A 26,855-nucleotide genomic window follows, 5' to 3' on the forward strand; every position below is an offset into this window, starting at 1 on the left:
ATTTGGTTTTTGCCTAAGAAAAGATCTTGTTTGCACTTTTTCAGGCTACGGTTATTCTTAATGGTATTTTCTATTAGCTTGCTGTTAAAATCCCTGACATCCCTGACTATTCTCTTCTTAATTTCCTTATTTACTAGATTGTATTCTTGCTTATTATTATCCCTATCTAACTTCCTTTTATGCTTAATTAGATTTTTGGTTTCCTCTGAAATTTTGCTAAGCTTAATCTGTTTCCTGAGTCCAACTAATTTCTTACCTGTTGAGGCTAGAACCGAACTAATTACAGTGTTCAATTCCTCGATGTCTGCTTCTGGGTTTAATTTCCCGTATCGATTTCCAAGTTCGAGTTCGAATTCCTTTTTCCTAGACCTTAGTTGAGCGAAATCTGGAGAGTTACTGCATCCTTTTATTAATTTCCTACGTTCGCAATTTATATTAATGGCCATCCTGGCACGGACTAATCTGTGATCGCTACCTATATCTACTTTACTTAAAACACTAACGTCTTTAACGGAGTGCAGGGCATTTGTTAGGATGAAATCGATTTCGTTTCTGTCTCCTTTAGGACTCTCCCAAGTCCACTTATTGTTGGTGTTTTTCTTGAAAAATGAATTAGTGATAAAGAGCCTGTTGTGTTCTGCGAATTCTATGAGGCGATCGCCTCTGTCGTTTCTTTGGCCGGTACCAAAATTGCCTACTGCTCTTTCTGTATTTGCCTTTTGTCCTATTTTTGCGTTAAAGTCGCCCATGATTATTTTAAAGTGATGACGGCTATTATCGTATGCGCCCTGTATTTTTTCGTAGAAGTCTTCTATTTCCTCGTCTGGGTGGCTAGATGTGGGGGCGTACACTTGGAAGATTTGACAAGTATACCTGCTCGAGATTCTTAATACTATATAGCATATACGTTCCGATATGTCACTTATTTCTATAATATTTCTTTCTATTCTCTTATTGATAAGAAACCCTACTCCTCCTATTCTACCATTTGGTAGCCCTCTCCAGTAGAGACAGTTACCACTTTTTAGGATTATTTGGTTTTGCTGTTTTCGTCTTACTTCACTAAGTCCTACTATATCCCAATTGATATTTTCTAATTAATTCTCTAATGCAAGCACACTTCCTTCACTCGATAACGTTCTTACATTGTATGTAGCTACATACAGATTTCTATTAGCTAAGCTATCATCCATCGTCACTCTTACCTTGTTGGAGGTTTGGATATTATTTTTCTCGCATTTATCCAAGATGTGTTGAGAAAAAGGCGGTACTTGAGAGAGAATTCCATTCAAGGATTGAGTCATAACCGCCGTAGACTCTTCTCTGTATTCAGGTCAGGTGTCGGATTTTCATCCTAGGTATCACTTGGATCACTTATGGGTTATAACATGCCATTGAACAGGGTTACTTTGTAAGTGGAAGTAGTTAGTTATGATAATAATAGATTAGCAATTGTTATACTACTTTTACAAATCTTTATCGTGAGACGCCTCTTTGGAGACAACGGATTTATATATGTGAGTGCGGTTTGCAATTTAATATTTTAATAATAACTTTTAGTAAAGAATATAAAATTACACGAATTACTTTGATATAATTTAAATATGAAAAAGAACTGATAGACAGTTGGGAAACACTGTTTCTGCTTGTTATTAAATAAAGTTCGTTAAAAATTTTGCTGGAAGCAATTATGTGGAAGATTTATTGCTTCTGTGGGACAAACTATTGACTGACGGGAAAGGACCTTTTTTTGTATTCAGGTAGGGAGATATTACGAATATACCCCGGCCGTATTGACTTTGCACAGATTTTAGACACAAAAAAAAAACTAATATGACAAAATTTTACGAATTCACTGATATAAATACGCTTTACGACCGATCTACTGATTATTTTTACACTTAAATTATACTAGGATGCAATTAGTAAAATAAGTGAGTGGATGGTTAAGTTTTTAGATTTAATTTCGTGCAATAGCCGGGTTTAAGCGAGTAGTAGCGGGGAGAACGCAAAAGCACGTCTTCCCCGCATGACACGATAGACCGAACTCATATATATATATATATATATATATATATATATATATATATATATATATATATATATATATATATATATATATATATATATTTTTTTTTTTAATTTGTATAATACCGACAGCTTAGCACCATATAAACATATGGACATATTTAACTTGTGTACGTATTTGTGAAATATTTTTTTCTTACTTTAGTAGATTATATTAAAACATTGAACTTCCCGACTAATATTAAATGTATTTATGATATCATTTTTACATATTTTTCGTTTCGGCAATAATCATTACATGTTCATACGTTTGAAAACATTAATAAAAGTTTGAGAAAAGCTGGTCTATACATAGTTAGCGATTCGTTGCTAATTAGAGAGACGCACTGCTCTCATAAGTTAAATAGAACGTTTATCATAGGCGATTCGCCAGCACAAAGTCAAAGTTCGTATTTACTTCATTGGCTACCATAGAGTTGAAAAATTTAGAGAACTCGTTACCAATGTTGTTTTAATCTTATATGTATTTATATCTGTCACAGTGAAATTATATTTCGAGTAACAATATATTTTCACTGACATTTCAGTGAAATCATTACCAGGTACATTTTCAGGGTTGGTTTTATTCATTTAAGATTAGATTGTTAGGGTTGGTATTATTTAAGGGTTAGGATAGGTTAGCTCAAGTAAGGGTTAGACCTATTCATTTAAGATTGGGATGTTAGGGTTAAATTTATAGAGTAAAACGTTGTTAATTCGTTGTTTGATACATTTTCACAGCTTGAATTGGTGAAAATATATTTTCACTTGAAATATGCTTTCACTGTAACATATCTAATATATGATTTCTAAAGAGACTTTGTATGTAAGTTTGTAAGTATTTTTGGTTGGGAATTGAAAATAAGTCAAAGTTTATATGAAGACGATTCGATTGGTTGAATATTATTTTTTTTCGAGTCAAATAAATTTGGTAAAAATGCAAATAAATATTCACTATTAGATTCGCCATGTTTACGCTGTTTATATCACAAATACTGAGCGAAGCCGGGTAAAACAACTAGTAAATAATAAAATAAACTTGTAATGAATATCGCTGTGCGTGTAATTCGTTTCTGATTGGCTGTCGTTAAATTTTTTTTTTCGATTCAAATAAATGTAATAAAAAATCAAATGAATGTTTAATTGTTTACTATTAGATTAGCCATGTTTAAGCGTTTTATTTGACAAATATCGAGAAAAGCTGGGTGGAACAACTTGTAGTAACATAGTAAAACAATTTCACAGAGTTTTTCATTTCGGTTCTACATATGTACTATACAAATGTACTAGACTAAACCAAATAAAGTTTATTCGATTCATCGAATACTTTGGCGTAAAACTGGCATTTCAACGCCACCGGTTGAAATTTTTTCAGTTTTAAAGATAATAAATAATTATGCTCATTTAGAGTTAATGCACAGTTTTAATTTTTGTTACGTATCATACAAACATTTTTTATACAATGTTCATAATAATATGATACTTTTGCTTATTGGGATATCAATATAAGAATTTGAAAATATACATATGTATGTACATACATACATATGTACATAAATATATAAATGTGCATAAGAATGAATTAGTTTTTTTTTATATGCTTACATATACATAAGTATAGCGTTTAAAGATAACTTTTACACATATACCACCCTACCATACATTTGTTCATGTGGATAATTAATTTTAATTTTATTATTTGTTTGCTGGCAAGATTTGGAGTAAAAGAGAGAAATACCTTCTCTATTTTTTTTACGATTGACTGAATTCGGTGATTGTATTGTTGAGACGTTTCCATGTAAACATTTGCAACAGCTTCATAACCATTGCTAAAATTCGATCATGTCGTTTACAGAAGGCGACAGTAAGCCCTAGAAAAATGTCATTACGCAAGATATTTCAATAAATGAGATACCGTTATGTACATATTTCGCGGATAAAATGTACGTATATAGCGACATTCGAAATAAAGTATGCACAAGATGAATGTTTGTTTGTTTGTCTGATATACATACTAAAGTTTTCCAACTTTCACTTGTTGAATAATGTCTAGCGATTCGGCTGATTTATGACAAAACGAGTCTAAATGATTGCCGATCTATCAACATTAAGACGGTATCTTTATCTCACGATTCGAAGTGATCTAATACAACTATATGTGCATTTTCTTCTTATATATGTATGTGTATGTACTTAAGACCCTGCCAAATAGAATTGGTAAAATATCGAGAGATGAAGACATCGAGTTTTTCAAATATGTATGTATTTTGACGACGATATTCTTATTTTGCGAAAGTTCATTGCAACATCGATCCCATGATTCATCTCCAGCGACGCCGACGACTTCACCGCTTGCATTCCGAGTTCTATAATTACCGAAACGTCTTCGTGTCCAGGATGGACGCGCTCCTGTCCATCCGGATGGTCTTGGAAGAGGTCGCCGATGACAGTGCGAGCGGGACACAAACCGTCAGTTTATTTATACAGTGGGAATGTCGCGCACGCTAGTCAATCTCCTTCCCCTTTGGTCGTGGTGGTCGTCTTCGTCGTCGTGGTCGTCTTCGTGGTCGACACCACCAAACCAGTGTCGCCAAGAATACCGCAGGGCTGCCTAGAGTCCCAATTGTGCAACGTGCCTCTGCTTCGCCAAATCGTTACACTTTCTCCAACGATTGCGATCGGAATTCCGCAATTGCGACCCATACGTACCCAGCGGTCGTTCCTTCCGTCTGCTTTTTTTGTGCTTGTCGCGGCTGGTTGACGTCGTCGTCGCGGGTGTTGACTGGTGTTTGAGGAATATGCCTTGCGAAGTGCGTCTCTCCCGCAGGGACAACTCTGTGGGATGGGGTTTTCAGCTCACCGGAGGGGTTACCTTCAACATGCCGCTCACCATCTACGAGGTAAGTGTCTGAGCTTCGACATTGTTGGGTTCTTTCTTGCTTCGACTTGTACTACATACATACATATATATGTACATAGCTTGACGAAACATTGTAAATATGTATATGGAAACGTGAAATGAGAATCATAATTCTTCAAAATAAGATGGAAAACTATTGGTTTCGAGATTGTAGCCACAGATTTTTTTTTCTATTTTGAGAAATTGTACTCTGTGCTACACAGTTTTGATTAATGAACAGACTACATTTTAATCCTGGAATAAAACAAAAATGTATATAATGAATGTATCCATTTTTAAAAGAAACGCTCAATTTCTTTTGTTTTAATTTTATACATCGGGACTGTAGATTGGCTTCAAAATTTATCAACGACTCCGACTGTATCTTATAATTCGACTCCGACTCCAACTCCAAACTCCAACTTGGACGATTTTAGTAAGATGAACTTCTTTTGCCAACGTATGATATTGTCACTAATAAAAATAATAACGATTTTCAAAATGTAAAAATGTAAAGGAATATAAAAAATCACTAAAATTAGACGAGTAATCGAAGTTATTGAATTATTGGTAATGAAATATGTATAAATAAAAAGTACATTCATAGTGTATGTTTATGAATTTCATATACAAATAAATCAGTTAAATAAACAAAATGAGAATCATAAAAATGTATGAGACGAAGGAAACAATCGGTTTTGGCTGCAACACATCAAAATACGTGTACTTCAACGATTTAATTTATAATGTTTTCATGATTTTTATAAAGAAATTATTAAATTTCAATTTATTAGTGGATTTAATTCAATAAAATTGGATACTCTAGTTAACACATACCGTAATACGATTAATTAAAGAAAATAATAAAAAAAAGTAGTCAGAGTCGGATTTTTTTATTACATCTTCGACTCCGACTCCGATTGAAATGCTTCGGCACCGCGACTCCTACACCGACTCCACAGCCCGGACATACCATACAAACGTTCATATTGAATTGGACTTATTAATTCGATTAAAGATTATTGATAATAATCTGATCTTAATTTGTTCACATAAAATTTCTAAGGAAATCTAAGGAAATTTTGAAAATGGCTGTACATATATGTATGTACGTCGTGATTAATTCTTAACTTTTGCCTATGCGCAAAAAATGATAAAGATTTCAACCATGTAGGTACATATATTACCAAAGTGTGATATTTAAATAATGTAATTTAATCAAATTAAAAATAAAACAACTAAAATATTACTTTATGGGCAAAAAAGCAAAAAAAAAAACATAGATAAAGTAAAAAACCAACCCGTATTAAATTATCTACATAATATGATATTTGGTACATACATACATTTGTAAATACGAATATATATGCATTCATACTCTTCCCGACTTACATACGATTTTTTTGGTACGAAATGCAAATGTTAGATCTATTAGAGACTTTTTCAGGTCTCGATTGAAAAATTCAATTATTTGTTGCTTTTGAACATCAATTTTTCGTTCTTATGGTAATTTTGACTTTTACTCGATGTCATTTTCCAATACATCTGTTTCTTATAAAAAAAACTATTTATATTTCTGATGGTTAAAAAACAGTACAAATGATTTAAAGAGTAAGTAAATAATCTTTTTATGAGACATTGGTGATTAATGAGTTTACATTGTTACAATGTTACTATGTATTTATGTATGTATGTATGTACATATTTTGATTTGTATGAAATGGAAAATCCTTTATTTGTATACATATTTGAAATAAAAATAAATCTTCCTTCGACTTAAAGTCGATGTTTTTTTTTTCGATTGTTCAACGAACCGTGAATCTGGCGACATAATAGGACAATGCAATAACTGATTTTGCAGTTTCTTCACGATTGCGATTCACTTTTACATGATTTTCATGCATCACATTTCACAATCACATTTTCGGTTTATTTTGAATGTACTAAATTTTCTTACTCCGAAACTTTTAATTATCAGTATTACTGCAATTCGCGCCATAAATTTTATATATTTTTAATTGATACTGTAAGTGGCCTGGGTGCACACACTTGTGCACTCGGTAAAAGATCGCAATTGGATCAACGGAAGCCGCCATTTGATCGACCGACATAAACAAAACAATTATTATATACGATACTCACTGCCCAAAGTGACAGCTACATCGCTCATGCGCAAATGCCTTATGCCCACACTATGCCGCGTCTCTTTCCACGATATACGATTCCAAGGGGAGAAAGAGAGATGGAGCATGGTTAACAGCATGCACTACACACGCACGCATTACGCTACTATTATATGCGATGTACAAATTCCAGTCTAAGCATACACACATTCATATAATATATTATTATGCATGTATAAAACATAAAAACCGTATTTGTGTAGAATAGAAAAAAAAAACAAATTAAAACAAAACCGCTCATCTCACATTGAAAGTTTTAGGTTTTTATGTTACTGACTGTCTCAATAGTTCATGTGTATTGTTGAGACACTTCAAAATACTAAATGATGCATATAGGACTAATCGATGTCTGTTTCAAAATTGATGGGCAACGTCGAACTAAAACCGATCATTAAAATTTAACAAACGGTAAAGACAAGCCAAGAGATCTTGCGATATTCTTACAATTTACTGCCAGGCAGACTATGAAGTTATCAATATCGGAGATTCGTTTTTCAGTAGCGAATATACTCTCGCACAAGTACAAACTCAAACGAAACGAAAACATTTCGATAATTATTATTATTATAATTAACCGGTTCATTATAGTTAGTGCCAATTGCTTTTTCACGAGGAACTCGCTAGGAAAAGTTAGGAAAACTCGTGTGTAGTTTGTTCATTTTACAGTAGATGTCATTGAAAATAATCAACAACAACAATACATGAAAAATCATAAAACTCTTTGTGTATATATTTTGTCTTGAAATATATGTATGTACATCTCGGTGTGTTGACTTTAAATGTATTGATAATTTATAAAATATTTGTTGATAATGAATTTAATAACACTTGCGTATGTGTATACATATGATAATAATAACTAATTTAATGTGCACGACGCTACACGCAATATCATATAGTTATTATATATTGTGATTAAACTTTAATTGGATTTCTTTTAAATTTCACACATTTTTCACTAACAGTAAATATTTGACGAACGATTATCATAAATTAGTGTGGAGCTCGTGCCAAATTTTCGCTGTCCAGTCAATGGGTTTTTGCTTTTTTCACAATGACTCGTTTATTAAATTACGACGCATCTTCTTTTTACAAAAAATGAACTGAAAAAAAACAAAGCTAAACAAAACATTCATTCAGATATAGATTACTACCATGTGTTAAAATAGGTAAACATATAGTGCGGCACAAAGTGCAGTGTTATCATAATGGAAAAACAGAGCCAGCGTCGAATTGTAATTCAAGCTATGCAACTTTATTCTTCATATTATGGAAACGTGAAAGATATCAATTTCGACTTGGCATCGTTGGAGTCAATTGTAAATATTGCATTTATATTTACATCTTTACTAGTTTTAAAAATTGATTGTTTTAATTTGGCATGTTCACAAATATTTACATAAGTTGACTGTTAAAATTTAAACGAGCATACAAACTGGTACATAAATTCGATGATGTAGGTATACTTACATTTTAAGTCACACAAACTTCCGTCACCCGAATCAATATATTTTGATCGATTGCCAATTTGTTTTTCAAATTGTCATAATCTATGCTTGTGTTGACCTTTTATTGGTGTGAGGTCATAAACTTCAATGGGAAAAGTGTCTAAGTATGTCAGGGGCCATCCCAAAATATTAACATTTACTATCATATTTATACTTTACCAATAAATAAAAATCATATTTAGAAGTTTTATTTTAATTTTGTAATGCTTTTTATTGTTTATAATTTATGTTCATAATACATACATAAATCCAGGGCCGCCGAAAGGAATTTCGTGCCCTGGGAAAAATAATTCCGGGCCCTATGGCAAACTGAAAAAAAAGATCTTATTGATATATTTTTTTTAATATGCGATAAATCTATCAGAACTATTAGAAAAACACCTATATGTTGGTTGTTATTTTTTTTAAATAATTGAATAAGAAAGTATAATATAATAGGTAAGATTTCACATGGACACAAAGAATACGTGGATATAGTAAATTATTTATTTTTTGTTTGTATTTATAGTGTTACCGGCTTTGCTTGGTATTTGTAATATAAACCGCTTAAAAATGGCCAATCTCATAGTAAACAATTTATTTGAATAGTTTTGTTTTATTCAAATTTATTTGAATATTAATTTGTTTTTGTTAATTTTAAATATTCACGGATTCACTGGCGCGCCTAGGGCCTTCTTCCTTATTGAATAATTTCAAATTTGTTGGCCGCCTGCGTTTTTCCGAGAAATTATCATTACTCTAATTTAATTTGATTATTAAGTATTAATTTGAAAGTGAAACATTCACTTATCGAAAGACATCGAGAAACGGGAACGGGAACGGAAACAGGAACAGGAATTGCATGTGTTATTATGGCATTGCAACGCATGCCGGGTTCAGCTAGCATATTTATAAATTACACTGTTCGGCAAATGACGACTTTTTTTTTGGTTCAGAGACGAGATATGACTTTTCATATAGATCTATGCCCAGTGAACACGAATCTGGTAATAAAAAAATTTTTGATTTGCTCGAGATTCGGAGATATATGTGTTTTTTAAATCGCGCAATTTTTCTATATCTTGGTGTTGTTCGGTCGATGTCTCAAAATCTGTCAATTTTCTGTTCAAAATGAATATTGGAATCTATATTTGGGTATTTTATCTTTCATTTGTAATACTTTTCAGCTTTCAAATCTCTCTAAGTAGTCGTCCAGTTCAAATCAAAAGTCAAAAGTACGTATTTTCACTTTGGATTTTTTCCCACTGTTGATACTATTTTATATTGAAACATCTTTATTGGGATTGTGTTCTGGCCACACTATTTTTTGATTTCATTTAAAAGGGTTAACTAGAAGTGTGCTGAATTTTAAATCGGTAAAATTTCCAACTAAAAACTCGTACTAATATTTACTCGTATTTACACGAATCTGAATTGAATTAATAGGGATAATATATTAAATTGTCTTTATATGAGAATTAAATAAAATTCCACTTAGAAAAATCATATTTCGACTATTCTTGTGGATCAATAACAAAAATTCTATTGATAACTGGCTTATCTCGATAAAATAAACGAATCCACTATTTCGAATAAAATTTCTCTTTATGCCCGCAATTTTTACAATGCATTTTGTTTTTTATATTCTTTTCGATCGAGAGGAGAAATTTTCACAGTTTTTCACCTGACTTTTTTATCGCTTTTTCAAATCTCACCAGCTAATTTCTCTGATGTTTATCTCTACGATTTGCCGAGAGCGCCCGGTCGATTTCGCGTCAATATCACATTAATTTAGTAGAAAGAAAGCGTAATGATGATGTCGAGGAAGAGTAGATAGACGGGCGTGCCAAGTGCGCCCCTCGTCATGGCACATCTCCAAACAGTTCTGGCTAAAGCAGTTGACGCAACACGAACAGGCTGCTCCCTCGCCAATTCTACCGGGAACAACAACACCAACCACTGCTGTTGCCGCCGCTGCTTCTGCTTCTGCTTCTGCTCCATTGTATTCCGCCGGCAAGTGCCCTACCCGTCTCCGAGGAACTGTCCTGAAAACTATTTATATCCATCTATCTATCGATTCGGATTGATCAATCGTTAGTGTAAGTCGACACCTTCATCGAGTGTCCCATCCATCTGAATCCATCGATACTCCTGCTATTCTCACGCCGAGGTCAATTATAATACGTAATGTACACATCATTTAGAATTAAGAACGAGTGTATTTCAGTTGATAGATTTGACGATATTACGTCGTTCTTGATTTTTTTTATTATTCTTATTGTTATGTGAAATTTCGTTACACTAACTAAATCCAAAATGCATACTTTTCAACGGAGAATAGAAACTGTTTCACAATCTTCGCACTCTTTTGATCTTATTTTTACGTACACACAGAGCTATCTATATTTGAAAAAGTTCCTAAAAATAGCATGAACATATTGGTTTTGACCAAAATTGAATTTTAAAGGTTTAAAAATTAGTGCGAAGATTTATTTATTGCGATTTACATATTGTACATCGATGTTGGGTACCTGGCAAAATTAAATCAATTTATCAAATTATCATATGTCCAAATCGATTTTTATCAATTTAATCTATTTTTATTTCAAATATAATTGTGCATACATCTACATACAATATATGTATGTATGTATATGTATTATATCTTATTTTATTATTATTTACTAGTTATTCAAAAAAAAAAAATTGTTACATACATATATAGCTTTATTACACAATTTTAAATAAAAATATTATATTTAACAATATTTTATGAAATAAAATATTTTGATGGAGTGTCTACTCAATGTCAATGCAGTGTATTCACCTCGTGGTCGTCCACTATACAGGTGTATAACATTCTCACTTCCCGATTCATAAATGTATAGTACTATAGATAATAATTTAAACAATCTTTTCTTTTACAAATCGGATGTGCAAATATAATTTTTATTGTTTCGCACTTGGCTTCTGTCCAAAAAACTTTCAGCACAAATTTAACTTTCGATTTATACCAGATCGCATATACCACATGGCATTGAACTGCGTTTTGTAATCAGTATTCATAATGTTTAATTTTAGATTGATTTTTGTAAAGGTTCAAGAAGGTGGCGAGGCGAATAGAGCTGGATTAAGAGTTGGGGACGTAATTTTAAAAGTTAACGGAATGGCTACTAATAAATTAGCACTGAAGGAAGCCAATGCGCTCTTGGGATCTGAAGACAGCGTTGACTTAACAGTCACAAAGTAATCACCGAAATATCGAATAAGAATAATGATTATAAAAAAAAACAAACCCATAAATTTTAAATATAAATTGTAGTCTCCAAGATCAAGAAGCGGCAGAACTTGAAGCAAAGATGATGACTGATGAAGATGAGGAGTTTGAAGCGCAAAGAGGCGACGTAAATTTGTTGAATCTTTCTCCACCACGGCCTGCCCCTCGTCCTGAAACAGCCATTAGAAAATGTTGGCATCCGGTAGTTCTTGATACTAATCCTCCGCCGCTTATCGAAGAAGCTACTGGAGATGAGGTGGGTATTTTTCATTATTCAAATGAAGTAATCGATTGAAACGAAATCGATGAACTTTGAGATAATTAATTTATTTTTAGGAGGCACCACACAAGAAAATTTTGAGAAACTTCCGCCAAGCAATGGCGCAAAAATCTTTGGACCCCTCTCCAGAGGTAATCATTTACTTTCTCTGCAACAAGTTCACAATCGGTGGAGAGAAAGTTTGACGAGGACCACATTGTTGGAAAACTCCCTTTTTGCATTTTCAAATTAACATAATATGTATTGTTTAACAAAATTTATGAAAAAATTGCATGTAGGAAAAATTGAATAATTGTTTTACGATCTCGAATATTTTTACAAAATATACATACGTACTTGATATGTATAATATATGTACGTATATTTTGAATCAGAAAATTAATAAATCTGTATAGCATTTTATTAGTTTAAAAAATGTAATATTATTATTATTTTTTAATATAAGGTATGTGTGCAAGGAGTGATTTGTGTTTTTGGAATGTTGTAAGGAATGTGTTTCCCAAGCAATTCCCATTTTTGTTAGGAATTACATATATTGTCCAAAAAAATAAATGAATATTTTTGAAAAACTATATACATGTTTTGTTTACATTATTAAATTCCTTTCCGTTCCATATTAAAGCATTTTTAATACATCGTTTTCATATCAAACGGATGTATCTTTAAAGTTGAAAAAATGTACACGAAATTTTGAGTACTACATTCTGAAATAGCTATGCATCAACTTTCAGGACATTTAGATTTGTTGTGAAATCGTTGGCGTTATGTTAATTCTTCAAACCCCAAAACATATTTTTTTACGAGGCGAATATGCATTCCATTAAAATTTGTGATGTAAGAATTTCTATAATATGTATATATATATATATATATATATATATATATATATATATATATATATATATATATATATATATATATATATATATTTATATATATATATATATATATATATATATATATATATATATATATATATATATATATATATATATATATATACTTTATAGTATATACATATGTAGGTACATAAATACCTATATATATATGAATAGTTTCAAGAAAATATATAATAATATAAAATATAAATATAATTTCAAGAAAATAAAGTACTATTTTTAAACTTCGTGAAAATACTCAATTTTTTAAAATTTTATTTGGATGCATAATTGAACCGTTTGCTTGAAGAATGCTGAAACCTATCCCTCTTTGGTTTTTATGTGCCCTTATTAAATAGAAGACCAAATAAATAAATTATAAAAGTAAAATTAGATAAGGCGAACATTTCAGAAACCACCAAAGATAAAACCGCCTCAACCGCCTCCCGATGAAGAGATAGCAGTACCCATCATGCCAGAAGAGATGCCCGAAGCAGGTATTTTAAAAATTAATCATTACATATTAACTCAAAAAAGTTGACTGCAATTGATTTTGTGATATAACAGAGCTCAGCATGGAAGAACAACTTCGCAGTATGCAACGTCAGCTAGCAGCACTTTGCGCACTTCCGGCTGCATTACAAAAGTCTCTAACTGCAGTTAGTGAAAGAATCTACAGACTTTTGCCACCGGAACAAGAACCAGAAGTAAATGCATTTCAAATACTTGGGTTATTTATGAAAAACGTCTCTGACTAATATGAAACTTTATAGCCCGAACCAGAAGCTGAATCGGAGCCCGTATCTGAAGTGGTAGAAAATGATGGTAAATGATTCATTTATAAATAATTCATACAAATGATTTATATACACTAGGTTTCGCAAAAAGTGCAATTATTTAAAAAGCATGTAATGATTTCCACATTTAATTATTAAAAAATCCAGTAAATTTACAGTTCCTAGTGTAGGTGGGATATACTTAATATATCCATCTACACTAGGTATTAATATTGGGATACTATTTTTGGCACGGCTGTAAAATAAATTACAAGACAAATGTCAAAACGACATTTAATGTCAAATTAACAACTCTAAAATAGGGTCTTTCGATTTTTGATATTTGCCTTCCGATATTTGCGTTTTCGGGCGTTTCACTTTCGGTCCTGTGAGGGAGACCGCTAAAATAGCTAGCATGAAAGAATCGGCGTTCACCCGGCAAATCAAACAAATCAAATCAAACGGACTGTCAGTAACAAAAATAAAATTTGACGTTTCAGTGAAATCATAACCAGTTACATTGTCACTGACTAATCGTAATATCTTAGCAGCCAAAACTTATTTATTAAAGGGTTAGGTTAGGTTAGGTTAAGTTAGGATTGGCCCTATTCACTTAAGATTAGGTTGTTAGGGTCGGTATTTATTTTTGTCATATTTTATTTTTGTTACTGGCAACCCATTTGATGTTTGATTTACCGGGTGAAAACCGAATCTGTCGTGTGAGCTATTTTAGATAGGGGCATTTTTTTTTATTTGCCGGGATGATGAATGGTACCCATTAATATTTATGGAGAAATGTTTTTCAGAAGAAGAATACGAAGATTTATCTGTGGCTGAGCCAAATTCTGAACGTGAACAAATCACAGAGGAAGTGGAAGTAGAATCAGAAGAAGAAATTGAGCCTGAGCCTGAATCGGAACCAGAATCTGAGCCCGAATTAACCGTCGAAGAAATGGAGAGAATTGAAAAACTAAGAAAGGTAAAAAAATAAAAATAAAAATATTTAAATTATTTAAATTACATATTCTAGCAATGGTACATCAATGTTAATTTTAATTGTTACAGATGGAAGAATTAAATAGAGCATGGCCATGGGGAGACGAGATTAAACCAGTTTACAAGTATTTTATGTTACATAAATTTATATTTGTAGATGGGAGCTAATAATTAATTTATATGATAATTTCTATTTCAGAATATCAGATCGCTATAAGGTACCTCATTCAAAAGTTTTCAACAAAAAGTAAGTATAAATGTACATATTATATTCATGTATAAATAGAAATTTATTAAATAATAATAGTTCATATATAATTTTTTGGGAAAAAAAGATTACATTTATTTAATTTCACAGAATCCAAAGCATAGAAAGTAAGATGACTTTACGAAAACTTCCATCAGAAACAGAAGAATAGTGATATATTTTATTATTCATTAGGAAAAAATTATAAAAATATTATTTTAACTTCATAAGTATTGTATTTATTTAAATGATTTAAATGTACGTAGTTATATTAATATGTATGATAATTAATATGTGAATGTGTATGTATGTGTGAGAACAATAAATTTATTTTAGTATTACTTTATGTGTAAATTATTAAAATTCTGTGTACATGGATCATATTTCTGAAATTAAAATAAGTATACAGATTTTATTCCTCGTTCAATTTCGATAGTTGAGTGATCAACCATTCGATTTGTTGCTAAACATTGATGTTGCGCTTTGTAGATTGGTGACCCAATTAATAGTCCATCTCTTAAATCTGGACATTGCTTAGATACAAAATATTTTTAATATGTCACGTTATCGCCAACAGTCATCAGAATATTATGTCAGTAATGTATAAAAAGAAAAACATTTTATATTTTCGAGTTCAATAGAGTATTGTAGCACAGTTTCCACGTTTATCAAACGATATTTGTTCGATTATGACACCTAGTGTCCACCAGGTCGGTGGCCGAACATTGCCATACCGCGACGATGGACACGGTTCACTACCGAACTCGCTCCAATGCTTTGGTTCTTTCACCAAAACGTATCAGCAACAGTATTGTGGACAAAAAAAAAACAATTGGTTACAAAACCCAACTATAAAATGCTTCAGTGCCGGCTGACGCCAGTTACTTTCTTCAAAGTGGTCTCCGGAGAAGTCGCCAGTGCTTTGTGGTATTCATATAACGATATTGTTCTCGAGTGCTTCCCGTACGGGAGCTTTCTTCTCCTGACAGGATTATGGACTACGCGAAGACGTTAGGACTTACGGTACACATTCGAAAAATATGTGATGTGATGTTCATATGAAAAATGAATTATCAATTACAACAGTTAAAATTTTGAAAAACAAAATACAATTCTTAAATTTTCGTGTCAGGATAGAGTTTACATTCATCGTTGTAAATGCACCGTTACATTACAATATCTTTAAATTGCAGGTGACGGTACTTTACTTGGCAAAGTTTGCCGTTTGCCAACACTACGATGCTCCATACGATTATTCGTCTGAGAGTGAAGCAAAAGATGATACGCCCGAGGACAATGGATTTGTGACGCCCCTGGATTTTTCGCCCCTTTTCGGTGAAGGCAGTTTTGGTATATATTCAGTTTAATTTTTCAGCTTTATCCAGTTTTAAAAAATGTATAATTACGATATACATATGTATATGAACGTATAAACATAATATTAATTATATTTAGGTTTGAGCAGTGCAGCATCTGCAGATGTCTTTCAAAAATTACCTAAACAGTACCAATCCGCATTCGACGTTGGAGGCTCCGAATCTCAGGTTATAGGACAGGATATCTTCGGCGGCCAGTCAGCATCAGATAAGCAATTCTCTCCACAAAGTTTTGGATTCATACCGACTTTTAGTCAAGGTTTAGCTGATGATGTCGTACCTCAGCCGAATCGATATCAGCAAAATAGAGTTGAAATTGAAAGAACGAAAGCGACCGCGCAAACCTCAGCTATAAGTCGAGCACCTCTTCAATTCAACTTAAAGACTAAGCACGAAAATAATTACAAGAAAAATCAAGAAGCTGGCAGTGGTGGTCCGTTGGCCGCTTATAAAGAAAAGTCTTCTCATCTATATACTCCTCCGACAATTTCCAATTATAATGTGCCACATTTGAATGAAGCTCCTCGCCCCAAAAGCGAAGATCACCTACTTCCTTATAAAAAGTATAGTTTTCAATCTGTACCTGCTGCCATCCCCACTTACCAAACTTTAGCAGCTGCCGGATACTCTGGGGGAAATCCATATGCCCAACTGCCTATACTTGACCCAAAATTATTCCGTTCCAAAAGATACTCTGGAAACAGGAGGAGTCAGAAACAAAGAAAATCCGAACAACAAAGTGATGAGCCTTCTTATGGATATCATTCCGATTACAATTCCAGACCTAAAGAATTTGACGAAAGTAGTCGTTACACTGCTCCAGATTTCGGAGGCTACGGAGATGATTCTAAGCAAAAGGAATACGAATACGGATCAGATGAAGAGTATGGATCTGATGAGTACGAAAAAATAAAAAGTCAATCTGAAGAGCAAGCTGCTGAAGTGAAAAAGAATCCTGAGAATTGCAAGAAAGTACAAAAAGATTCTATGACGTGCATGGTGTGTCAAGATCCGAAAACGGGAGGTAGTTTCGAATCATGTTCATATGTTTCAGAGCCTAAAAACAATAAATACGCGTACGTGAAAGAGCAAAAGTACGACAGCAATGATGAGCCAGAAGAACCAGAAGAGACTGCTAAATCGGAGCACAAAGAAAAACCAACGACTCAAGAATCGGCACCATTGACAAAATCTCAAAAAATTATTGAAAGTAAACTGCCAACTCGAGGCGAAGCTAGATATCAAGTGAACCCCAAAAAATCACAAAAGTTGGTAAAACAACCAAAGTATCACAGTTACTATACCCAATCTCAAAATCCAGAGATTGATTCTTCTGAATCCAATAAATATTCAGAATACAAACAACAACAACCTGAAAAATCTGATGACTATGATGAAGAAGAGAAAGATTATAGTTCGTCTATTCCTGGATTCTTTACTGACAACGAACCAAAGAAGAATGTCGAACATGTATTGGCTGAATTTGCGAAGAAAGATAGATCAGATTGTAAAAAGGTGTTCAAAAACCACATGACATGTTACCAGTGTACTGATAAAAATGGTTTGAAACACGAGGAGTGTATGTTTGTATCAGAATCAGCACCAAAAAGCAGTCATTTAGCATATAAAGAAGTTAAAGAATTTAACTCAAAGCCAGAATCCCAAAATCCAAACAATTCCGGAAATGATGAGGCAGAAAGTCAAATCGTATCTACATCTAAACCTGCTCCAGCGAATGAATTTATCTTGTCCACTACAGAATATCCCATTTATCCACCTATCAACCTTAAGAAAAAACAATTCTTCAAAAAATATGGAAGTCAAGATGACAAAAAAATATCCGAGCTATCCGAAAGTGAGGCTAATAAATATTACATCGTCGGAGATCCCACAGAAGCTAGCAAACTTGAGGGTCCAGTTAAAAGAAACGTCAAAAGAAGTGCCACAAAGGAGGAGAGGAAAGCAAGAGCAAATGAAAATACACCACTAGATGAGAGTCCCTCAGCTCACTCGAGATTGGACGATATTGCTGATCCTACAGAGTTTGCATCAGAAGAATCAAAAGGTGCGTTTTGGGTAGAAACTGTTCCTAGATATAGTAAATCCTTGGGAGTTTCATTGCCAGAATTTATGCTGACCAAATCGGAACACGAAGCATATTTTGACGAGCATCTATCTCGCGATACTTGATTTAAAAGTTCAAGTTATAAATAAAAATGAACTAAGAAGAGGTTAGTAATGAATACCAACAAACATAATCATATTAAAAAATAGCCAAAGAAAATGATGACATTTGTTTTAAACCATAATATGCTCGTATAATATAAAATTGAACATTTGAAAATCAGAAATATGAACAACATTTATTAAAAATTGTTACTAAATATCTGTTATTTAGTTATAGGATGTATTGTTTTTAATAATAAAAAAATATCTTTTTTATAACCTATTTTTATTATTATACTTGAATGTATGTATATACACTATATGTACTTTTATTGCTATATTTTATGTTTTAAAGGGAATTAAAAATAAGATGATATACATACATATGTATGTATATAGAAGACGGAGGACTTACATGTTGTCAACTAGTAAAGGTAGGAATGTAAGGAGATATAAAATGAAATTAAAAAACAAATGTATACATGTGTAAATGTATGTACGTATGTACAATTGAATTCTAATATAATTATTTTTTTTAATAAACATAGCTACTACATTTGGGTATATACTAAAAAATAAATTTCATTGGTGTTACATCTTCAATTAAATTTTATCCACTTTTGTAGTTATCATCTCTCAAAATGCCGCCACGAGCCTTTGGGAAAGGACTCTTTTTGAAAGCAAAACCAAATTCGAAATTGGGAAGATCACAGCAATAAGTATAACCATCGACAATTGTCTTGCGTTCAAGGAAATTTAGCCAATTAACGTTTTTGCATATATCTTCACATAACACAAAGCTGTCAATGTCGGTCAAAGTTAGATGAGGGTTGTTGATTTGAATTATTGCAACAGACTTTTGTGAATGTGGATCGTATACAACCTGAAATTAATTTATGGTCAATCATTTATATGAAAGTATTTTCTTCATAATTAATATGCAAATAAAGAATAAAACAAACCTTCCAGATGTAAAGTGGGACTGGAATTGCTTTATCAGAATCACTATTATAATGTAAATACATGTCTTTGTATGAGAATCCCCATTTGGCTGGAAGACTCATTTTCCTGTATGTGCCTGTATATACTGTAAGCGGCCTATTGAAAGATTTAGCTAAATTATTTACTCTTTTCTCAATTTCAATCCAATTTTTCTGAAATATTATAAATTAAAATTAGTATTATTTCATTACTATTACATTACCAATACCAATAATAATGAATATAATTTTTTTACCCTGTTGCACGTACTCCATTGTGGTACTGCATTTAAGTAATGAGAGGTTGATGCTTGTTCCGGTAAAAATAAAAGATCTGAATTTGAAACTAATTTCCCTTTCTCTAAATAGCATCTATCTTTATCAAAGAAATCTTTGTTCAGTATTTTTTTAAACGTTTTTGCTTGGTTGCTTGATACATAAGCAGAATCAACATCAACGTTGCCAAACTGACTTAGACTTGTCGTCCAACTCTGATCATATTTAGCCGTTACTGCTTTTTCAATGTCGCCAGAAACTGTCACTTCTGTGTACAAGGTGAGCTTTTCCTTTTTGTTGAAACAAACTGTATATTCGGCGACAAAATCTCTATCAATTTGGAAACCAATTTTAATAAGCTCAGTGTCAGACCCCAGGCATTGTTGCCCTGTGCTCACTTCGGTGAACTCAGGAGGATAATTGCACATGAGGTCACTGAATTTATATGTCTTTTGGCTTATTTCAAACTCCTTGCCGCTTTTACATTTCGCTGAAACTACCGTTGACCGAAGATCAGCAGATTTAAAAGAATTCTTTTTGGACGAACTTGCCGATGGGCATGCAAAGCGAACAATTTCATCTCGTTCTATATCGACAGATCCTTTAGAAGAGTGAGCCAATGATATCCATTTATCATCATGTCCTGATAATATTAATGGATGATTTTTGTTAAGATCTTCTTTGACATTCAGCACGCAATCTACATCAATTTATAAAAATAAATTTAAGGTTAAACGTAGGTATATGCATATTATGAAATTTGTTTTTTGTGTGAAAAATTTACTCACTTGCATTGATGACATCAACATAAAATATAGCAAATGTGAAAAAATATGCTTTCCACATATCGATTTATGTATATTATTTGAAGACGATGTTCGAGTTCCACCAACGCAGAATGACTGCTCAAACCTCAAAATGAAATCTTGTTCAACGTCAATTATATCAGATGTTGTTGTAAATTAAAATGACCTCTGCTATCTCAATACACTATTGTGTCATAGGTGAACCACGTAAATATATTATTGTAATATTTCATGGAATTAGATAGGATAATTTCATAATAGTTTTATATATATATATATATATATATATATATATATATATATATATATATATATATATATATATATATATATATATTTTAATTATGTCATGATGCTGAATACTATTTAAAAATAATTAATTATAGAATTAGATTCATCAGTGTAGTAAAGCAGCATCTGTATTTTATAGATACATTTAGAGTTCTGATTTACACCTAGAAAATTTTATTACAAATGCTACACACAATTACATATGTAAAAATATTTATGTCATATGTAATGTAAGGTTTCAACAATTTGAGGAGTTTAAAAAACCAAGGTTACGAAAGATAGTTATATTTTACTAGCTGTATTACCCGGCTTCGCTCAGTGTTTATAATATAAACCGCTTAAACATGACTAAGCTAATTTAATTAAAAAAAAAAAAAATTTAAAATAAATTTAAAAATTTAAAAAAAAAATAAAAAAAAAATAAAAAAAAAAATCAAAAAAAAAAAATAAAAAAAAATCAAAAAAAAAATAAAAAAAAAATCAAAAAAATTTTTTAAAAAAATCAAAAAAAAAAAATCAAAATTTTTTTTTGCCTTCTAGGGCTTCGCCCCTCCACGCCCCATGAGCAATTGCCGTTTAGGGCTTCGCCCCCATGATCAGTTGCCTTTTAGGGCTTCGCCCCTCCGCGCCCCCATGATTAAAAGCCGTCTAGGGCTTCGCCCCCCTAAGTTAATGCCTTTTAGGGCTTCGCCCCCCGCGCCCCAAAGGTTAATTGCCGTTTAGGGCTTCGCCCCCCTTAGTTAATGCCTTTTAGGGCTTCGCCCCTCCGCACCCCCATGATTAAATGCCGTCTAGGGCTTCGCCCCCCTTAGTTAATGCCTTTTAGGGCTTCGCCCCCCGCGCCCCCAAGATTAATTGCCGTTTAGGGCTTCGCCCCCCTTAGTTAATGCCTTTTAGGGCTTCGCCCCTCCGCGCCCCCATGATTAAATGCCGTCTAAGGCTTCGCTCCCATGATCAGTTGCCTTTTAGGGCTTCGCCCCCCACGCCCCCAAGATTAATTGCCGTTTAGGGCTTCGCCCCCCTTAGTTAATGCCTTTTAGGGCTTCGCCCCTCCGCGCCCCCATGATAAAATGCCGTCTAAGGCTTCGCCCCCATGATCAGTTGCCTTTTAGGGCTTCGCCCCCCGCGCCCCCAAGATTAATTGCCGTTTAGGGCTTCGCCCCCCTTAGTTAATGCCTTTTAGGGCTTCGCCCCTCCGCGCCCCCATGATTAAATGCCGTCTAAGGCTTCGCCCCCATGATCAGTTGCCTTTTAGGGCTTCGCCCCTCCGCGCCCCCATGATTCAAAGCCGTCTAGGGCTTCGCCCCCCTTAGTTAATGCCTTTTAGGGCTTCGCCCCCCGCGCCCCCAAGATTAATTGCCGTTTCGGGCTTCGCCCCCCTTAGTTAATGCCTTTTAGGGCTTCGCCCCTCCGCACCCCCATGATTAAATGCCGTCTAGGGCTTCGCCCCCCCTAGTTAATGCCTTTTAGGGCTTCGCCCCCCGCGCCCCCAAGATTAATTGCCGTTTAGGGCTTCGCCCCCCTTAGTTAATGCCTTTTAGGGCTTCGCCCCTCCGCGCCCCCATGATTAAATGCCGTCTAAGGCTTCGCCCCCATGATCAGTTGCCTTTTAGGGCTTCGCCCCCCGCGTCCCCAAGATTAATTGCCGTTTAGGGCTTCGCCCCCCTTAGTTAATGCCTTTTAGGGCTTCGCCCCTCCGCGCCCCCATGATTAAATGCCGTCTAAGGCTTCGCCCCCATGATCAGTTGCCTTTTAGGGCTTCGCCCCTCCGCGCCCCCATGATTAATTGCCGTCTAGGGCTTCGCCCCCCTTAGTTAATGCCTATTAGGGCTTGCGCCCCATGAGGCTGGGCCCCCCGGGCCCCCTTCGGGGCCCCACGGGGCTGCGCCCCTTGTGGCGCCCCCTTTTGAGCCCCATGGGGCTGCGCCCCATGAGGCTGGGCCCCCCGGGCCCCCTTCGGGGCCCCACGGGGCTGCGCCCCTTGTGGCGCCCCCTTTTGAGCCCCATGGGGCTGCGCCCCATGAGGCTGGGCCCCCCGGGCCCCCTTCGGGGCCCCACGGGGCTGCGCCCCTTGTGGCGCCCCCTTTTGAGCCCCATGGGGCTGCGCCCCATGAGGCTGGGCCCCCCGGGCCCCCTTCGGGGCCCCACGGGGCTGCGCCCCTTGTGGCGCCCCCTTTTGAGCCCCATGGGGCTGCGCCCCATGAGGCTGGGCCCCCCGGGCCCCCTTCGGGGCCCCACGGGGCTGCGCCCCTTGTGGCGCCCCCTTTTGAGCCCCATGGGGCTGCGCCCCATGAGGCTGGGCCCCCCGGGCCCCCTTCGGGGCTTCACGGGGCTGCGCCCCTTGTGGCGCCCCCTTTTGAGCCCCATGGGGCTGCGCCCCATGAGGCTGGGCCCCCCGGGCCCCCTTCGGGGCCCCACGGGGCTGCGCCCCTTGTGGCGCCCCCTTTTGAGCCCCATGGGGCTGCGCCCCATGAGGCTGGGCCCCCCGGGCCCCCTTCGGGGCCCCACGGGGCTGCGCCCCTTGTGGCGCCCCCTTTTGAGCCTCATGGGGCTGCGCCCCATGAGGCTGGGCCCCCCGGGCCCCCTTCGGGGCCCCACGGGGCTGCGCCCCTTGTGGCGCCCCCTTTTGAGCCCCATGGGGCTGCGCCCCATGAGGCTGGGCCCCCCGCGCCCCCTTCGGGGCTTCACGGGGCTGCGCCCCTTGTGGCACCCCCTTTTGAGCCCCATGGGGCTGCGCCCCATGAGGCTGGGCCCCCCGGGCCCCCTTCGGGGCCCCACGGGGCTGCGCCCCTTGTGGCGCCCCCTTTTGAGCCCCACGGGGCTACGCCCCTTGTGGCGCCCCTGGCGGGGCCCCATGAAACTACTCGCTTTGCGCCCCCGCGGGGGTGAATCCATTGAAACGAAAAAAACAAATCGGCGCCCATGGATCGAAAAAAAAAAAATCGAATCACGTGTTCGATGACGTCACCGATCTACGGACGAAGACGACGACGACGAAAACGACGACGACGACCAAGGATATTTACATACATACAAAGTCCCTTTCCAAATTATAGATTAGATTAAAAGCATATAAATACTGTAGTATGTCAAAAATCTTTATTTTTCAATATTAAATACATGTTTTTAACAAAATAAAGAATTTTTGCTTGATGTCTATATAAGAAATTTAGTAGTTTGTTGTTGTTCTTATGTAAACACATCCTGAAGGCATGGTAACAGTGTCGATACCTTTTGGAAACAATCTTTTTATTTCATCATCAGATACATCAGGTAAAATCATGACCTTTTCCCCGGGCTGGAAAACAAGATAATATAATATCTATTTATTGCAAGAAAGATAAGTAAGAGAATGATAAAACTTTATCACTTACCACCCAGTTTGCAGGAGTTGCGATTACTTTCATTTTATCAGTGAGTTGCAGAGAATCAATTACACGTAGTATTTCACTGAACACATATTAATTCAATAAAAAAAATTACATACATTATAATATTATACATAAATGAAATAATAATATTTGGATACTGACTCAACGTTTCTTCCAGTTGATGTTGGATATTGCATCGAAAGTCTAAGTTTCTTGTTTGGATCTATGATATACAAAGATCGTACGGTCATGGCCATCTCAGGATTGTTGGCATCTTTCTCGTCGATCATGTCTAATTTAATAGCCAATTCTCTTGTCTCATCTCCGATAATAGGATAAGGAAATTCCCCGGGAATATCAAGACAATATGACTTAATATCCTGTGTGAGCAAAAATAAGGCTTAAACACCACTGGCATCAAATAATTTTCGATGTAAAAAAATTCTACTAACATTAACCCAATCAATATGGCTTTGAAGTTTGTCGCATGAATGTGCTAAAAGTTTAACACCCCTCTTTTCAAAAAATGGAAAATGTACAGCGATTCTACCCAATTCAGTTGTGCAAACTGGAGTGAAATCAGCTGGATGAGAGAAAAGAACACACCACCTGATAAATAAAAATCTATTAGTTTTAATCGGTTTTATATCATGATGGTGAAATTTAGCATAATGGATTTTATACTACATGAAAATGTATGTATATGTTTGTATAATGTATTGGAAATTTATGATGTTTGACATAATCTCAAACAATATTATATGTGGTACATTGTCATGTATGTGGTGCATTGTCAATAAATGTATGTATTATTCGTATTATACACTTTAAATAGATAATTCACGATATTTATCATATAAATCAATATCCTAGAGTTATTTTTTACTTCAATAATGATAACACTGTTTAATCTACACTGATTTTCATCATTTAAAAAAATATAATTTTTCATTTTGGGAATCATAAAACAATTTTACTTTTATTTATATTGATTTTTATCTCATTTAGTAAAAAATAACAATTAAATGAAAACTTTCAATAAATCACTAACACAACTATCGCCCATCTTTATTTTGTTTAAATAATATGCAGTACTAATTTAAACTTTTACAATGTCATAAATTCATGACAATCAATTTTTTTATACAATACGGTCACTTTCAATGTCAATAATTTGTATGTATCAGTATAATGCTTTTTTCCCATGTAACGTGGAGGAACGGCGTTCCGGCACCTTGTTTTCTCGGCATTTTTTTATGTTTCAAACGAATATTTTATATAATATAATTTGAATATAATCTTTTCAAATAATAAAACTTGAGGAGAAGTGAGTTCCGGCACCTGTTTTTTCAAAAAAAACCCTGTTATAATGTATACATACACACTAAGCATATGATTGTATGCTATATCCAAATTAGTCAACCAGTAAAGCAGAAAGACCCATTTAAAACCAAATAACATTTAAAAATAGTTACCTTAACCTAGAATGTATGCAATATAAAAATAAGAAAATATCTCAATGGCTATTGGGCTAGAACATAGGACCCAAGTATGTACATACATACATATGTATGTCGATCATAGAAACTTGTTATGGAAATGTTAATGTTGCGCAACTACAAATTTGTTATTATGTAAAGCATGCTGCAGATTATGATAATAATAAAAGTAATGTTGCATATATCTTATAGTTAAAATCATTTACATACAAATACATCCTGCATACTGATGTACTAATTATATATATATATATATATATATATATATATATATATATATATATATATATATATATATATATATATATGTACATATACATATGTATATTAACCTATCTATAAATATTATTTAAAGTGTATTTGTATGATATAGTATAATATATACTATAAAATATAAGCACTGGAAATAATGCAGAACATGCTTGTGAAAAAAAATCTAATTTTATCTTGTACATTAATCACCAATAACTAAATACATGTAATTTAATTTTTTTTACTAAATTTTACACCTGATAGTACCCGATTAAAATAAATACTGAGTCCAAATATTTTAATGGAACTTTAATTTTTAATTGTTTTTTTTTTATATATGCTGGCATAAAGTTAGTAACTATGTACCGAATCAAATAATTTTTAAATTTACACTTAATTTAAAAAAGGAATTAATTTACGAATTTGAAATAATAACTCACGAATTTCCAACCCATGAATAAAAATCGATGGGTCCCTTTGTGGTGTTAGATTTAAAGTTGGGAATAGTAGCTCCTAAACGCATGATGATGGAAGTGTTGTGATCGCTAAGTAGAACTGGCTGGTAGTGAATCAATTCAACGGTAACAAGCTTGATTATATGTACATATAATATTACATAAGGCTACATACATACATATGTACATTGTACGTAAGTTCATACAACACCATGGCTCTACAACTTTCACTACTAGCAATTTGAGTTATATGTACATATGTACATGTCACGTCCTTAGAGTGCAATGGCAGT

At 34.6% G+C, this 26,855-nt stretch overlaps 3 protein-coding genes across 4 annotated transcripts; 1 reads left to right on the top strand and 2 right to left on the bottom strand.

Annotated features, from left to right (window-relative positions):
- Nucleotides 1-4,496: 4,496 nt before the first annotated feature.
- On the top strand, nt 4,497-15,430 carry LOC143912535 (uncharacterized). 2 transcript variants are annotated; one of them, XM_077431823.1, is made up of 11 exons: nt 4,497-4,967; nt 11,734-11,882; nt 11,959-12,169; nt 12,250-12,324; nt 13,484-13,568; nt 13,639-13,778; nt 13,845-13,896; nt 14,654-14,826; nt 14,913-14,968; nt 15,043-15,090; nt 15,202-15,429. In XM_077431823.1, the coding sequence occupies exons 1-11, from the start codon at nt 4,866-4,868 to the stop codon at nt 15,260-15,262; spliced, it is 1,152 nt and encodes a 383-aa protein (XP_077287949.1). In that variant the 5' UTR covers nt 4,497-4,865; the 3' UTR covers nt 15,263-15,429. The 2 variants fall into 2 exon arrangements, with proteins under 2 accessions (XP_077287949.1, XP_077287955.1); XM_077431829.1 differs by having other exon boundaries at nt 4,594-4,967; nt 14,657-14,826; nt 15,202-15,430.
- Nucleotides 15,431-18,905: 3,475 nt separating this feature from the next.
- On the bottom strand, nt 18,906-20,890 carry LOC143919661 (salivary endonuclease-like). Its single transcript, XM_077442092.1, has 4 exons — nt 20,677-20,890; nt 19,870-20,588; nt 19,595-19,786; nt 18,906-19,515 (listed from the first exon to the last, which is right to left on the bottom strand). Exons 1-4 carry the CDS (start codon nt 20,732-20,734, stop codon nt 19,243-19,245), a joined length of 1,242 nt encoding a protein of 413 aa, XP_077298218.1. The 5' UTR covers nt 20,735-20,890; the 3' UTR covers nt 18,906-19,242.
- A 3,156-nt stretch (nt 20,891-24,046) lies between these two features.
- On the bottom strand, nt 24,047-26,855 carry LOC143912549 (peroxiredoxin-6-like). The gene is made up of 5 exons (XM_077431837.1): nt 26,548-26,855; nt 24,809-24,965; nt 24,519-24,736; nt 24,360-24,435; nt 24,047-24,283 (listed from the first exon to the last, which is right to left on the bottom strand). The coding sequence occupies exons 1-5, from the start codon at nt 26,628-26,630 to the stop codon at nt 24,155-24,157; spliced, it is 663 nt and encodes a 220-aa protein (XP_077287963.1). The 5' UTR covers nt 26,631-26,855; the 3' UTR covers nt 24,047-24,154.

Source organism: Arctopsyche grandis, chromosome 1 (assembly GCF_051622035.1).
Source record: "Arctopsyche grandis isolate Sample6627 chromosome 1, ASM5162203v2, whole genome shotgun sequence".
Lineage (NCBI taxonomy): Eukaryota > Metazoa > Arthropoda > Insecta > Trichoptera > Hydropsychidae > Arctopsyche > Arctopsyche grandis.